The 12,272-nt window shown below is 37.1% G+C and overlaps 1 protein-coding gene across 1 annotated transcript; it reads left to right on the forward strand.

Annotated features, from left to right (window-relative positions):
* Nucleotides 1–776: 776 nt before the first annotated feature.
* Nucleotides 777–9,190, forward strand: LOC144974516 (phosducin-like protein 1). Its single transcript, XM_078917446.1, has 8 exons — nucleotides 777–872; nucleotides 1,467–1,726; nucleotides 2,844–2,969; nucleotides 3,404–3,531; nucleotides 4,076–4,178; nucleotides 5,515–5,628; nucleotides 6,783–6,907; nucleotides 7,670–9,190. The coding sequence occupies exons 2-8, from the start codon at nucleotides 1,514–1,516 to the stop codon at nucleotides 7,788–7,790; spliced, it is 930 nt and encodes a 309-aa protein (XP_078773572.1). The 5' UTR covers nucleotides 777–872; nucleotides 1,467–1,513; the 3' UTR covers nucleotides 7,791–9,190.
* The last annotated feature ends 3,082 nt before the right edge of the window (nucleotides 9,191–12,272 follow it).

A 12,272-nucleotide genomic window follows, 5' to 3' on the forward strand; every position in this document is an offset into this window, starting at 1 on the left:
AAGTGTTGCTGTTGGCTAGGGACCCCTTGTAAATCGCTTTAAGCACGTTTAGTGGATATTACGCTATATAAAAGCTCGTTTTTTTTAAATCACATATAGTGATCATCATGACTTAGTACCGGAGAATACTGTGCCCCTGGTTGGGCAAGAAATCCCGACTCCACACGAAATCTCTCGACATCGAACTCCGAGAGTCCATGCACATAATAACTGGGTGCCTCAATCATCACCAACACCTCGGTTCCCAAATATAAGAGCAATAAAGAAAACGTTGCTGCTTGAAGCTCGAAGGAAAAAAAAACCCGATAAGGATTGGATTAAAAGCTTCAATGTCTTAGTCGAAGACAGATACTGCGCACGTTTCGGGTTTCCCCTTTATCAATAAACAGAAGGAATGAAACACTACAGACGAATGAGATACTGTGGTGTTGTTAAGGTGTTAAGAAAATTGAAAGGCTTCGAATGGGAACAGAACTGTTCCGTTCCCATCCGAAGCCTTTCCATTTTCATCTTTTGGTTAGTATGTGTCAACTGTGTAGTGCCCAACTCCATACGGTGTCCGGAATCCATGTCTATCCAAGATAAACCATGTGTGTCTTATCACTAAAAACTGACAGAAATGGATTAGTTGTTGACTATTGTACCTATCACCTCAGTAAGCGGTGTTGAGCTTTGTCGGTTACATAGCTTTTTGACTCGCTTTGTCTTGCGGACGGAACGTACCTCAGGTCGGTCATTTGTAAAGGAGGTTTTATTTGTTGTGCCAAATGCCGGAAGTAACATCTTGGTAAACAAGACAAGGAGCAGTCGACAGACAGCGAGAATAGAACCAGACCGGGTTTACAAGATTATAAGGACATCTTTTTTATCAAGTATGTTTTCGGAATTAATTTGGCACAATAAGAGAGTTATACATACCTATATTTAGGACCAACAACGCTGGAGAGAACATCGAAGACTATTGTCTGCCTCATCATCTCCTCACTAATCTCACTGACTGAGACTCACTCTCCTCTCACTCTCATTCATTCATTCTTCTCTTCTGTTTCCCAAATATGTATCTCCGACTCTCATGTTCACTTATATTCTGAGAGGCCCAGCAGAACTGGAGAACCACCCATATCAGTTCTGCTACGTGGAAATAAAGTAAGAGTTAAAGTAAAGATCGTTTGAAAGTGAAATAAACGTAAGAAATTGTGGTTTCTACGTTTTTTGGGGGGAAATCACCAGTCAGTCTGCCACAGTCACAGCCAACCAAACATCGTTTTCATTTGTCTTCTTATTAATTCTCTGTTTCAGACTTATCATTCATTAATAAATCACAAGTGATATATTAATGTTTTTATTTTATTGTTTTGTTTTTGGCTAAAGAAGGGTTTTGAGTCTGAAATGTTCTTTTATGATTCATGATTGGTGTTCTGTTATTTTTCGAAACTTTAAATTTATCTCCCCTTTTTTCTTTCCAGGTGTTCACAAAAGTTGGCTAAAGTCTTAAGTTTAAGTTGGAGACAAGATGTCTCTCAGTCTTGATGACAAGTTGCTGGGAGAAAAAGTCCACTATTACTGCAGTAGTAGTGAGGGAGAGGGGGAGGAAGGCGAAGAGCAGGAGGAGGACTATGATGAGGGTTATGATGGGAAAAGGTCGCAGAGTGGAGCGATTAAAGACACAAACAGTTCAGCATGGACCAGCGACATTCAGGCAGAATCGAATGGAATTGTAACCAATGTAAGTTGTAAGCGTGTTGTTTATTTTATAAGTTTTTTTGTTTTTTTTTTAAATTAAAAAAGTATTTTTTTTACTCCGGTTGAATCCAGTAATTGAACTGCTGCTTAATCGGAACAGCCAGTTAATTGGAATGGTCTGTTAGTGACAAAATTTTTGCTATATAATTTCTACTGGGTAATCGGAACGAGTTCAGACCTTCAGAACTTTTTTTTTCATCATAAATATAAATATCCCTGTTGAGAATATAACAACATCCCATGTCTTCACATGAACCAATTGGTCTGTTAAATAAAAATGGCTTGCTACCCTTTGGATGGGACGCTAGTCTATGGCCAAGTACTTTCTGCCAGATCTAACAGCTGGTACCCAATCACTGTTGGCTGGACAGAGGGGATATATAAAAAAAATCTTGACTGCATCTGGGATTGATATCGGTCCCTTTGCGTTGATGTGAGTGCGCTACTAGTTGAGCTATAGCGACCCCCCACAAAAAGATACGCCATTTCATATTTACTCTCAGCACCACGGCAAGAGTCACCATCTGTTACTGTTATCAAGGGACTGACCAGATTTACCAGTTGAATTAAGCTGAATGTTGTTTTCAGCAGTGCTCTTTCTCTCTCTCTCTCTTGCTCTCTCTCTCTCTCTCTCCCTTTCTCTCTCTCTCTCTCTCTCTCTCTCTCTCTCTCTCTCTCCCTTTCTCTCTCTCTCTCTCTCTCTCTCTCTCTCTCTCTCTCTCTCTCTCTCTCCCAAATGCATACATATGTGACCCATCGTCTCAAAACGGTATTATGCCAGAACGAACCAGATGCTTAAAAGCCGAATTTAATGTGAAACTGCTCAAAAATATAAATTGTTGGCATTAGCACCCCAAAATATGGTTGCCATTCTCCTCAATAACTCATATAAACTCAACACAGGTCTGATATTTCAGGCTATAAATTCAATTTTCAACATATTAACAAACCCGACTTAATACCGTTTTGAGACGAAGGGTCACATATATACACATACACCCAAACACCCACACACGGAGGAAACATTTTTTGTTCTATCTTATGATGTACAATTGTGTGTCTAACTCTATACGTCATTGTTTGTGTGTCTGTGCTTCCAGACGGGTCCTAAGGGAGTCATCAAAGACTGGAGAGAGTTCAAGAGGATGGAGACTGAGAAGAGACAGGAACAAGAGAGAGAGAAGATGGGACTGGCTAAAAAACTCACTCTCACGTGTCGGTCTCATGTAAGTATGCCCCCTCCCCCAAACAAACTGTATTGAAGTGTAATTGTATTTCATTTATTGTCTTATTTTTTTAAAGAATAGGGCACTTAAAAAAAAAGATAAAGAACTTGAGGATTTATAGGGAGCAACAGCCACAAAATTTGTTCAAAACCGCTTTACAAGTAAGTAGCAACACTTAACATGTAGGAGGAAACATGATGTCTGTTAGGCAATATTACAATTTTATCTGACATGGACAACGCTGTTAACCACCAGGTACTCTTTACATCTGAGTACGGTGAGTAATGGCTTTATCAGCATTCCATTGTATTTGGGATGATTTTTGTCTAACTGTTGGTTTTTTTTTTTCTTGGGGGGGGGGGGGGGGTGTTGTTATATTTACAATGACATCAATTAAAAATATAAACCCAACGTTTTCTTTGTATTTGCGACAGTTGAACGATGAAGAGGAAAAGGAACAGGACGAAGAGTTTCTGGCGGAACTGGGAGAGTTGGAGGACGAGTTTTTCAAAGAGTACAGATTGCAACGCATCGAGGAAATGAGAAAAGCTTTGGCCGACATGTGAGAATTGGTGTTAGATTTTATTATGGTATTATATTATATTGGGGGTGTTAGATTTTATTATGTTATTATATTATATTGGGGGTGTTAGATTTTATTATGTTATTATATTATATTGGGGGTGTTAGATTTTATTATCATATTATATTATATTGGGGGTGTTAGATTTTATTATCATATTATATTATATTGGACTCCAAATTTGAAGGGGCATAATGTAGCTTTCAGAAATATTACACTAAAATGGAATTTGGGTAAGGTCAGGGGTTTGTTTTGGGTTTTTTTTTTCTATTTTTAATGTTCAGAGTCATCTTTCATTTCATATTGAATCATGTGCCTGTCAGGTGCCCTTAATTTTTGAACACACTTAGAATAACTGGATAGAGTGACCTTTGCTCATGTCCAAATTCTAATAATTTTGACTTGAAATATTCTATCACTAGTTCACTGACACACAATAATACTAGATTGATATGGTGGGTTACATATTTATGATAATTATAGACATTTAGAACACTTTGTGACATTTGTCCTTGTTCTACAGCCCCAAGTACGGGAAGGTTGTCTCCCTTGATGCCAACAACTTCCTGAAGGAGGTGGATGAGGAATCTCCGTGTGTCACTGTCATCGTACATCTTTATGAACAGGTCATTATAAGCGTTCATTGTTGTTGTTGTCGTTATCATTGTTGTGGTTGTTATTGTTGTTGTCCTTGCTGCTGTTGTTGTTGTTGTTGTTGATGTGGTTGTCTCAAATCCAGTGTTTAAGGAATCTCCATGTGTCATTCTTATCGTACATCTTTATGTACAGGTAATCATAATCATTGATTGCTGTCGTTGTTTCTGTTGTTGTTGTTGTTGTGGTTGTTGTCTCAAATCCAGTGGTTGGGGGGAATCTCCATGTGTCATTCTTATCGTACATCTTTATGTACAGGTAATCATAATCATTGATTGCTGTCATTGTTTTTGTTGTTGTTGTTGTGGTTGTTGTCTCAAATCCAGTGGTTGGGGGAATCTCCATGTGTCATTCTTATCGTACATATTTATGTACAGGTAATCATAATCATTGATTGCTGTCATTGTTTTTGTTGTTGTTGTTGTTGTTGTGGTTGTCTCAAATCCAGTGGTTGGGGGGAATCTCCATGTGTCATTCTTATCGTACATCTTTGTGTACAGGTAATCATAATCATTGATTGCTGTTGTTGTTTTTGTTGTTGTTGTTGTTGTTGTTGTGGTTGTCTCAAATCCAGTGGTTGGGGGAATCTCCATGTGTCATTCTTATCGTACATCTTTATGTACAGGTAATCATAATCATTGATTGCTGTCGTTGTTTTTGTTGTTGTTGTTGTTGTTGTTGTGGTTGTTGTCTCAAATCCAGTGGTTGGGGTAATCTCCATGTGTCATTCTTATCGTACATCTTTATGTACAGGTAATCATAATCATTGATTGCTGTCATTGTTTTTGTTGTTGTTGTTGTTGTTGTGGTTGTTGTCTCAAATCCAGTGGTTGGGGGAATCTCCATGTGTCATTCTTATCGTACATCTTTATGTACAGGTAATCATAATCATTGATTGCTGTCATTGTTTTTGTTGTTGTTGTTGTTGTGGTTGTCTCAAATCCAGTGGTTGGGGGGAATCTCCATCTAGGAGTGGACTGTATATAGAAATGAAGGATTTTACATGATATCGTATTCGCTATCGTCATGATTTAACCCCAACCACTAGTTATTTCTAGTCATTTTTGTAAAATACATACAAAATATATAACATTGTATATAATCAAAGTGACCAAATGTCACTAACTTTAGTATTTGATGATTTCAAATCAAAATTAACTGTGATATTGCTACTTCATATTGAATTGTGTCCCCTTGTTTTATTTCAGATTGTCCCTGTCTGTGAGATTTTCAATTGTCTCCTCTAGTTTTATCTCAAAATGTCCCTGCCTGTGGAATATTGAATTGTCTCCCCTTGTATTCTTTCAGAACATCCCTGCCTGTGTTGCCATGAACGGCTGCCTAAGCTGTCTGGCCAGTGAATACCCGACTGTCAAATTTTGTAAACTGTTGGCCTCGGATGCTCAGATGAGTCTCAAGTTTGTAAGTATGACCCCCCAAAAAACCCCAAAGAAAGTCTCCCCTTGGAGTCCACCCTGATGAAAGTTTCCCCTTGGGACAGATAAAGGGTGTTTTAAATAATTAGCAGACCTGCCAATTTGAAAATTCAAAATTCGTAATTTTTAGGAGATAAAAATAATATAGTAAATATAGTTAACTTTATAGATCAACAATTTACCCTCACAATGATTAAATAACACTTTAAATCCTTAAAATTATGTATACTGGTATCAAATGTAATTTAAAATAAGTTTTAATGACTTAGAGATGCTCATTATGCTCTGAAATTGGAGACAATATTTCGTAATTTTACGGATTTTTCGTAGTAGTTGACAGGTCTGAATTAGGTCTTATACAGCCCTGATTCACATCACCAAGGGGTGCACTTTTACGGCTAAAGACTTTTTGAAAATTTTCGGCTGATCTTGTTCAGTATTTTTGAGTTTTTTGGGGTTTTATTTTGTTTTTTTGTTTTTTTCTAAAGAGATGAACGCATTGGTTTTTAGTTGAAAATGTGCAATATTCTTTATATTTTCAGATTCTAGAATAATTAAACTACCTTAAAGGTGGACTAGCCCAATTTGGCCGGAAAAAAAATTAGGTAACTGTTAAGGGGGAAGCTACAGGGGTTGAATGAAAAGTCTTATAGCAGCTCTTGTATTTTCAAAAACTATAATAGATACGAAATTGACAACGGTATCAAAACAAAGCTTAGTTTATATCTTTTCCGTTTATCATTTTAAATTCTGCAATGACACTGTTCCCATCCATACAGATCTGCCAGCAATTCACCGCGTCGAAGAGGAATTCGCGTATCAAACTCTAACACCATCGAGTCACCTCTAACTGCACCTCATCATCCCTGCCAAAATTTGCCCCCTTGAGGTGTTTCTTGTCTTTAAAAAAGGAAAATGTTCACGCAATCAACATTCACACTCACATGCAAAACATGCACAACACAACATGCGTAACTCTATAAAAAATTCTAACATAAATACACATACAGCTGAACAATTACATTCATACATAGCCAAACAACTCGAATATACATTACAATACATGTTAGAGGAACCCTGTCTTATCGTTTAGTTCACGTGTTATTTATTTAGTTTTTTTCATCTCTTCACCCCTTTCAGTCAGCCAAAGGTGTCCCTGCCCTCCTCATATACAAGAACAAGGAACTCTTGGGTAATTTTGTACGACTGCGAGAGGAGTTTGGGGACGACTTCTTTGCCACGGATGTTGAAAGTTTTCTTCAAGAGTGAGTAAAATAATAATATTAATAGTCATACATAATAACAGAAAAGAAACCCCCAAAATACTTGAGCTATTATATAGTGCAATATCCACTACACGTGCTCAAAGCGCTTTCCAAAGGGTCACTGACTAACAGCAACACGTAACATGTAGAACAAGATATGACGCCTGTACGGCAATATTACAAATTTTTTTTAGACAGAAACAACACTGTTAATGGTCAGGTACTCATTTTACACCTGAGTATGGTGAGAGAATGTGAGTAAAGAGCCTTTTCCAAGGACTCGACTGTGCACAGCTCAGAGTGGGGCTCGGTCCCTGGACCTTCCAATCAAGAGGTGAGTGTCATACAATTAACTGGACCACATAGCTATACAAAAATGTTTTTACAATGCAGGATTATACAAAAAATTGTTTTAAGTGAGATTTTATCTTAACCCTCTTCTTACCAGCCATTTTCAGGATTTTCCTCAAAACTTCACACCCAACTAACACAAAATCGATTTTTTATCATTCAGACATAATAGCAGTAAAGTTCTTGCGATACATAATTTCTTTAGCAAAACATATCCTTCAACACACTGTTCATTTTCTTTAGATTTTGTGATATACAAAAGAAATTGAATAAGAAAAAGGTTGGTTGTATCGTAACGAATGTGCGATTTTCCTATAGTAGGTATTGAGAAGGTTAAGCAAGTTTATCTTATCGTGACTCCAGTGAATAATGCTTTGTTTTGATTTCTTTTTTTGTTTGTTTTTTCCCCAGGTACGGATACTTGCCATCCAAAGAGTCCATGTACATCATCAGAGACGCAACGACGGGAGAGTTGAGGGGAAAACTGAACGAAGACGACGACGACAGTGGCAGTGACTTTGATATAGACTAGTCAAATCAGATGTGCTTTCTCAATACTCATTTCACTCAGTATCAATGTCATGCGTTTTTGTTACATCTGTATATTTCATTGTAACTATTCACTCATTCAACTCTAGCACCGTCTATTTCTGAATTTGACTCTGGTTTCTTTTATCCCCATCATTATTTACATTTTTCGGAGACAAATTTTACGCATTGATTCTAATCTTTCAGAAAAGTGAGGGGGAGAAGGCACTTCTGTTGATTGTTGATAATAACAAGAAATGAAGTGAGTAGAAAATTGCTAGGGGAGAATAGGAAATAATTTTTTTTTTACAGCGATGAGGATTCGAACCTATGACCCGATTGTTAGGTCAACTCCGCTTGGCCACGAGAGGGACACTCTTCAATTGATGCCATCCACCACAGACTCTTCGATTGAAGAGTGTCATTGCTGATAATCCAGAAGTGTCTGAGATTCACTCTTGGAGTTTCGTTTCATTTTATGCCACATTTCACAATATAATATTTTGTAAATTAGATCAGGATTGTGGGATTGTTTCATGAGATTCTAGTCACAGGAAAACAATTTATTTAGAAATGTCATAAGAAATGTATGCGGATGTTTTTTTTTCTGGTTTTCTGAAAATTCATATTAACCCTCTCCGTACCAACCTTAGGAAAATCGTGGCATTTGTTATGATTCGACCAACAATTTTCTCATTCTGATTTATTTTGTACGTCACAAAATGTGAAGAAATGGTTTTGTAAAAGCTATGAGAACTTCAGGGGGTCCTGATAACTCAGTTGGTAGAGCACTCACTTCACACACAAAGGGACGGGGATCGATCCCGGGTGCAGTCGAGATTTTATTTCTGATCTCCCTGTCTACCCGGCAGTGGATGGGTAGCTGGGTCTGATAGATCTGGTGAAAAATACTTTGCGATAGACTACCGTCCTACCCAAAGGGTAGCAAGCAATTGCTATTGTCCATTTCACACTATAGAAACTGGGATAAACTCCGGCTCCATGGGCCTAATGGCTCTGAAGGACTACATTATGGGAACGTAATGCTGTATTGTAAGCTTTAGTGTTGTATGGGGTATGAATGACAGTCGGGGAAAATCTGGGAAATGATCTGTTAGGAGACGGTTTAACGTTTGTTTTTATCTATTTATTTATTTATATATTGTACGATCAATTTCAATATTTAATTCACTATGAATGACAGTGCAGCCTATCACATGATCCAAATCAATGTGCAGCCTATCACATGATCCAAATCAATGTGCAGCCTATCACATGACCATTAATGTAAACATTGAACAATGACTTGACGTTAAACTTAAACTGGTGCTCAACGATCTGTTGTTTCTCCACGTGTCTTCTGTTTCTGCCTGCGGTTGATTTTCTGTCACTTTTATACACTCCTAACAATATCTCAATACTTTTGTTTATTGTCATTACTTGTATTATTATTACTATTTTCTTCTTCTTCTTCTGATGATGATTATTATTATTATTATTATTATTATTATTATTATTATTATTATTATTATTGTTGTTGTTGTTGTTATTTTTATTCATATTAAAAGTAGATTAGTTATTACTGCTATTATTTGTATTATTATTAAACTCATCATCATTATTATTTTATAATTATAATTATTATTATAAATATCACCATCATTATCACAAAATGATGAAGCATCCTTTTATCGTCATTATCATCATCATCACTATTATTACAGTTACTGAAGTGAACTTCTAAATGCCAATTATCAGGAGTTAAATAATAGACGAGTGTTCTCCACTCGTAACTTCAGAAACAAAAAAAAACAAAATGTCAGACATGGAGCATTTCGGGCTCAAAACCCTTCTTCAGCCAAGAACAAAAACATTATAATCTTTTAAGTAAATGATTACAGTGGAACCTCCCGATAACGTCATGCCACGGGACCGAGTTTTTATGTCGTTATCTGGAGGTGTCGTTATTTAGAGGTTTCCAAGATGGCGGACAAAGTGGGCGTGGTAAGGCCCGCGGGACCAGTTTTTATTAACATTGACAAAACAAAAAAAACATTGTCGTGTATTCCTCTTAGAGGGTTCCTGTGCGTGTGTCTGGATGAGTATTTTAGGTGATCTGAACTGAGTAAACTGATAGTGTGCTCCTGGAATCTACATCTTTTCCCTATTTAAACCATTCCCCTTTGTCTTACCTTTTCTTATGTCATTTCAATTGTAAATCTAGAATGTTTTTACTATCCAATTTTCTTCCTTTTTACTGGCACATAGATGTGTCACAGGCGCTGTAAAACCCTTTAAAACAAACAGAATTCCTCCTCCTCCTCCCACAAAACACTACTACTACTACTACTACTATACCACTACTACTACTACTACAACACACACACAGTATTATTATTATTATCATTATTATTACTACTTCTACTACTACTACTACTACTACTACTACTACTACCACTACTACTACTACTACCACTACTATACTACTACTACTACTACTACTACTACTACTACTTCTATCACCACATAATATCACATTTTCCAAGATTTTGTGTTTACTTGCTTACACTTACATTTATACCTTGGTTTTTATTAATGCATATCAGCCAAGATTCGTCAAAAAAAGCTGCGTTCCCATTGGTTCAAGCAGGAATCGTTTTTATAAACTTTTGAGTACTCATACTCGGTATTTTTAGTATCAGATATCTACGAAAACTGCCGAAAATCGCCAAAATGATGTCGTTATTCGGAGGTTTTATCAAAAAGTGCGTCGTTATTTGGAGGTTATTTTTACTGATCTTAAATAGAAAAAAAATCGGGACCACGGGTCAATGTCGTTATCAGGAGGTTGTCGTTATTCGGAGGTGTCGTAATCGGGAGGTTTCACTGTACTTAAGGACAAGCCATGCCAAGTATTTCTCTGCCATTTGAGCCAGAAACGCTTCGTATTTGGTATTTTGATCACATGATCTGAGTGACAGTGCAGCCTATCAGATGACCATTATTGTAAACATTGAACAATGACTTGATGTTAAACTGATGCTCAACGATCTGTTGTTTCTCTGTCGTTTGAGCCAGAAATGTTTCGTATTTGGAATTTTGGTTTTTTTTTTTTTGCCGTTAGATTTCATTTCTATTTATTACTTTTTGATATCAAAGACGATTAGACTTCAGAGTGATGCATGTGTAGTAAAACTGCCTAAAACAACCCGGCAAACAAACAAACAAACAGACAGGCAAAGAAAGCTATATCACACAATGATTTCTGCAGTTTGCCGGCTCACAAGGCACAAAATTCATGTGAAAGTGAAAGAATAGAAAATTTTGATCATCTGTTTGTCCGTTAGAATTTAAGCAATGTGTAAGGGGATTCATTTAGATAAAGTTATTCTGTTTCTCTGAAATAGCATAGCTAACGTTTAGACAAAATGGGCATTAAGACACTAGGCATTGAGATGGCCACTACTGTATTATCAATGTCGTAATTGTTTTTGATTACAATATGATTATTTTCACATTTTATGCAATTTTCACAATTATTGTTTGATTTTGACCACTAGCAATTGGTAGGCACATCAGTTATAATCGGTGACTTTTGTATTCCATGCGATGTGGAAGGGGGGGGGGGGGGGGGGGAGGGAGGGAGGGGGGTCAATAAAAATAGTTTGTATTGGCATGTGTTACAAGTGAGCGGGTGATTATCTACTTGTCTGAGGATGTGTATGTAGTCCCAGTGGCTTAGTTGGTAGAGCACTCGCTTTACACGCTTAGGGATAGAGATCGATTCCGGGTGAAGGCAGGCTTGTTTTTTTTGACCTGTCCACCCAGCAGTGGTTGGGCTGCTGGATTTATTGGATCTAGTGGAAAGTACTTTGCGATAGACTAGATTTCTGTCCAGTGGAAAGCAAGCAATTGCTGTTGTCTGTTTTATGCTATGTGCAGTTTTGTGGTATGACACTCGCTTTCGGATCGGAAGCTCCTGGGTTTGAGCCTCACTCGGCTCACATTCTTTCACCGTACTTAGGTGTAAAATGAGTACCTGGCCTTTAACAGCGTTGTCTCCGTTGAAAAAAATTGTAATTTCGCCAAACAGGCATCATGTGTCGTTCTACATGTTACATGATGCTGTTGGTCACGGACCCTTTGTAAAGCACTCTGAGCACTTTTAGTGGATAATGCTCTATATAAAAGCTCACGTTTGTTTGTTTTTAAAAATAGAAACTGGGACAAACTGAGGCTTAACGGGTCCAATGGCTTTAAAGGAATACGACTTTAATGAAGATGTGTAAGTTAAGTACATAGTAGATATGCACGAGTCATGATTGGTGGAAAGTATTTTTATGTCATTGGTTTCAATAAAACTTGTATGTCAAAATGTCAAATGTTGTGACTTGTTTTATTAATTGATGTATGTGGTGGGTGGAATTCTTCTGAACGGAAAGAAAAAAATAAAGTGAGTAGTACCATCTACTCACTTTATTTTTTT

The sequence above is a fragment of the Berghia stephanieae genome, chromosome 6 (genome assembly GCF_034508935.2).
Source record: "Berghia stephanieae isolate SIO BIC M18660-M18661 chromosome 6, UCSD_Bste_1.3, whole genome shotgun sequence".
NCBI lineage: Eukaryota > Metazoa > Mollusca > Gastropoda > Nudibranchia > Aeolidiidae > Berghia > Berghia stephanieae.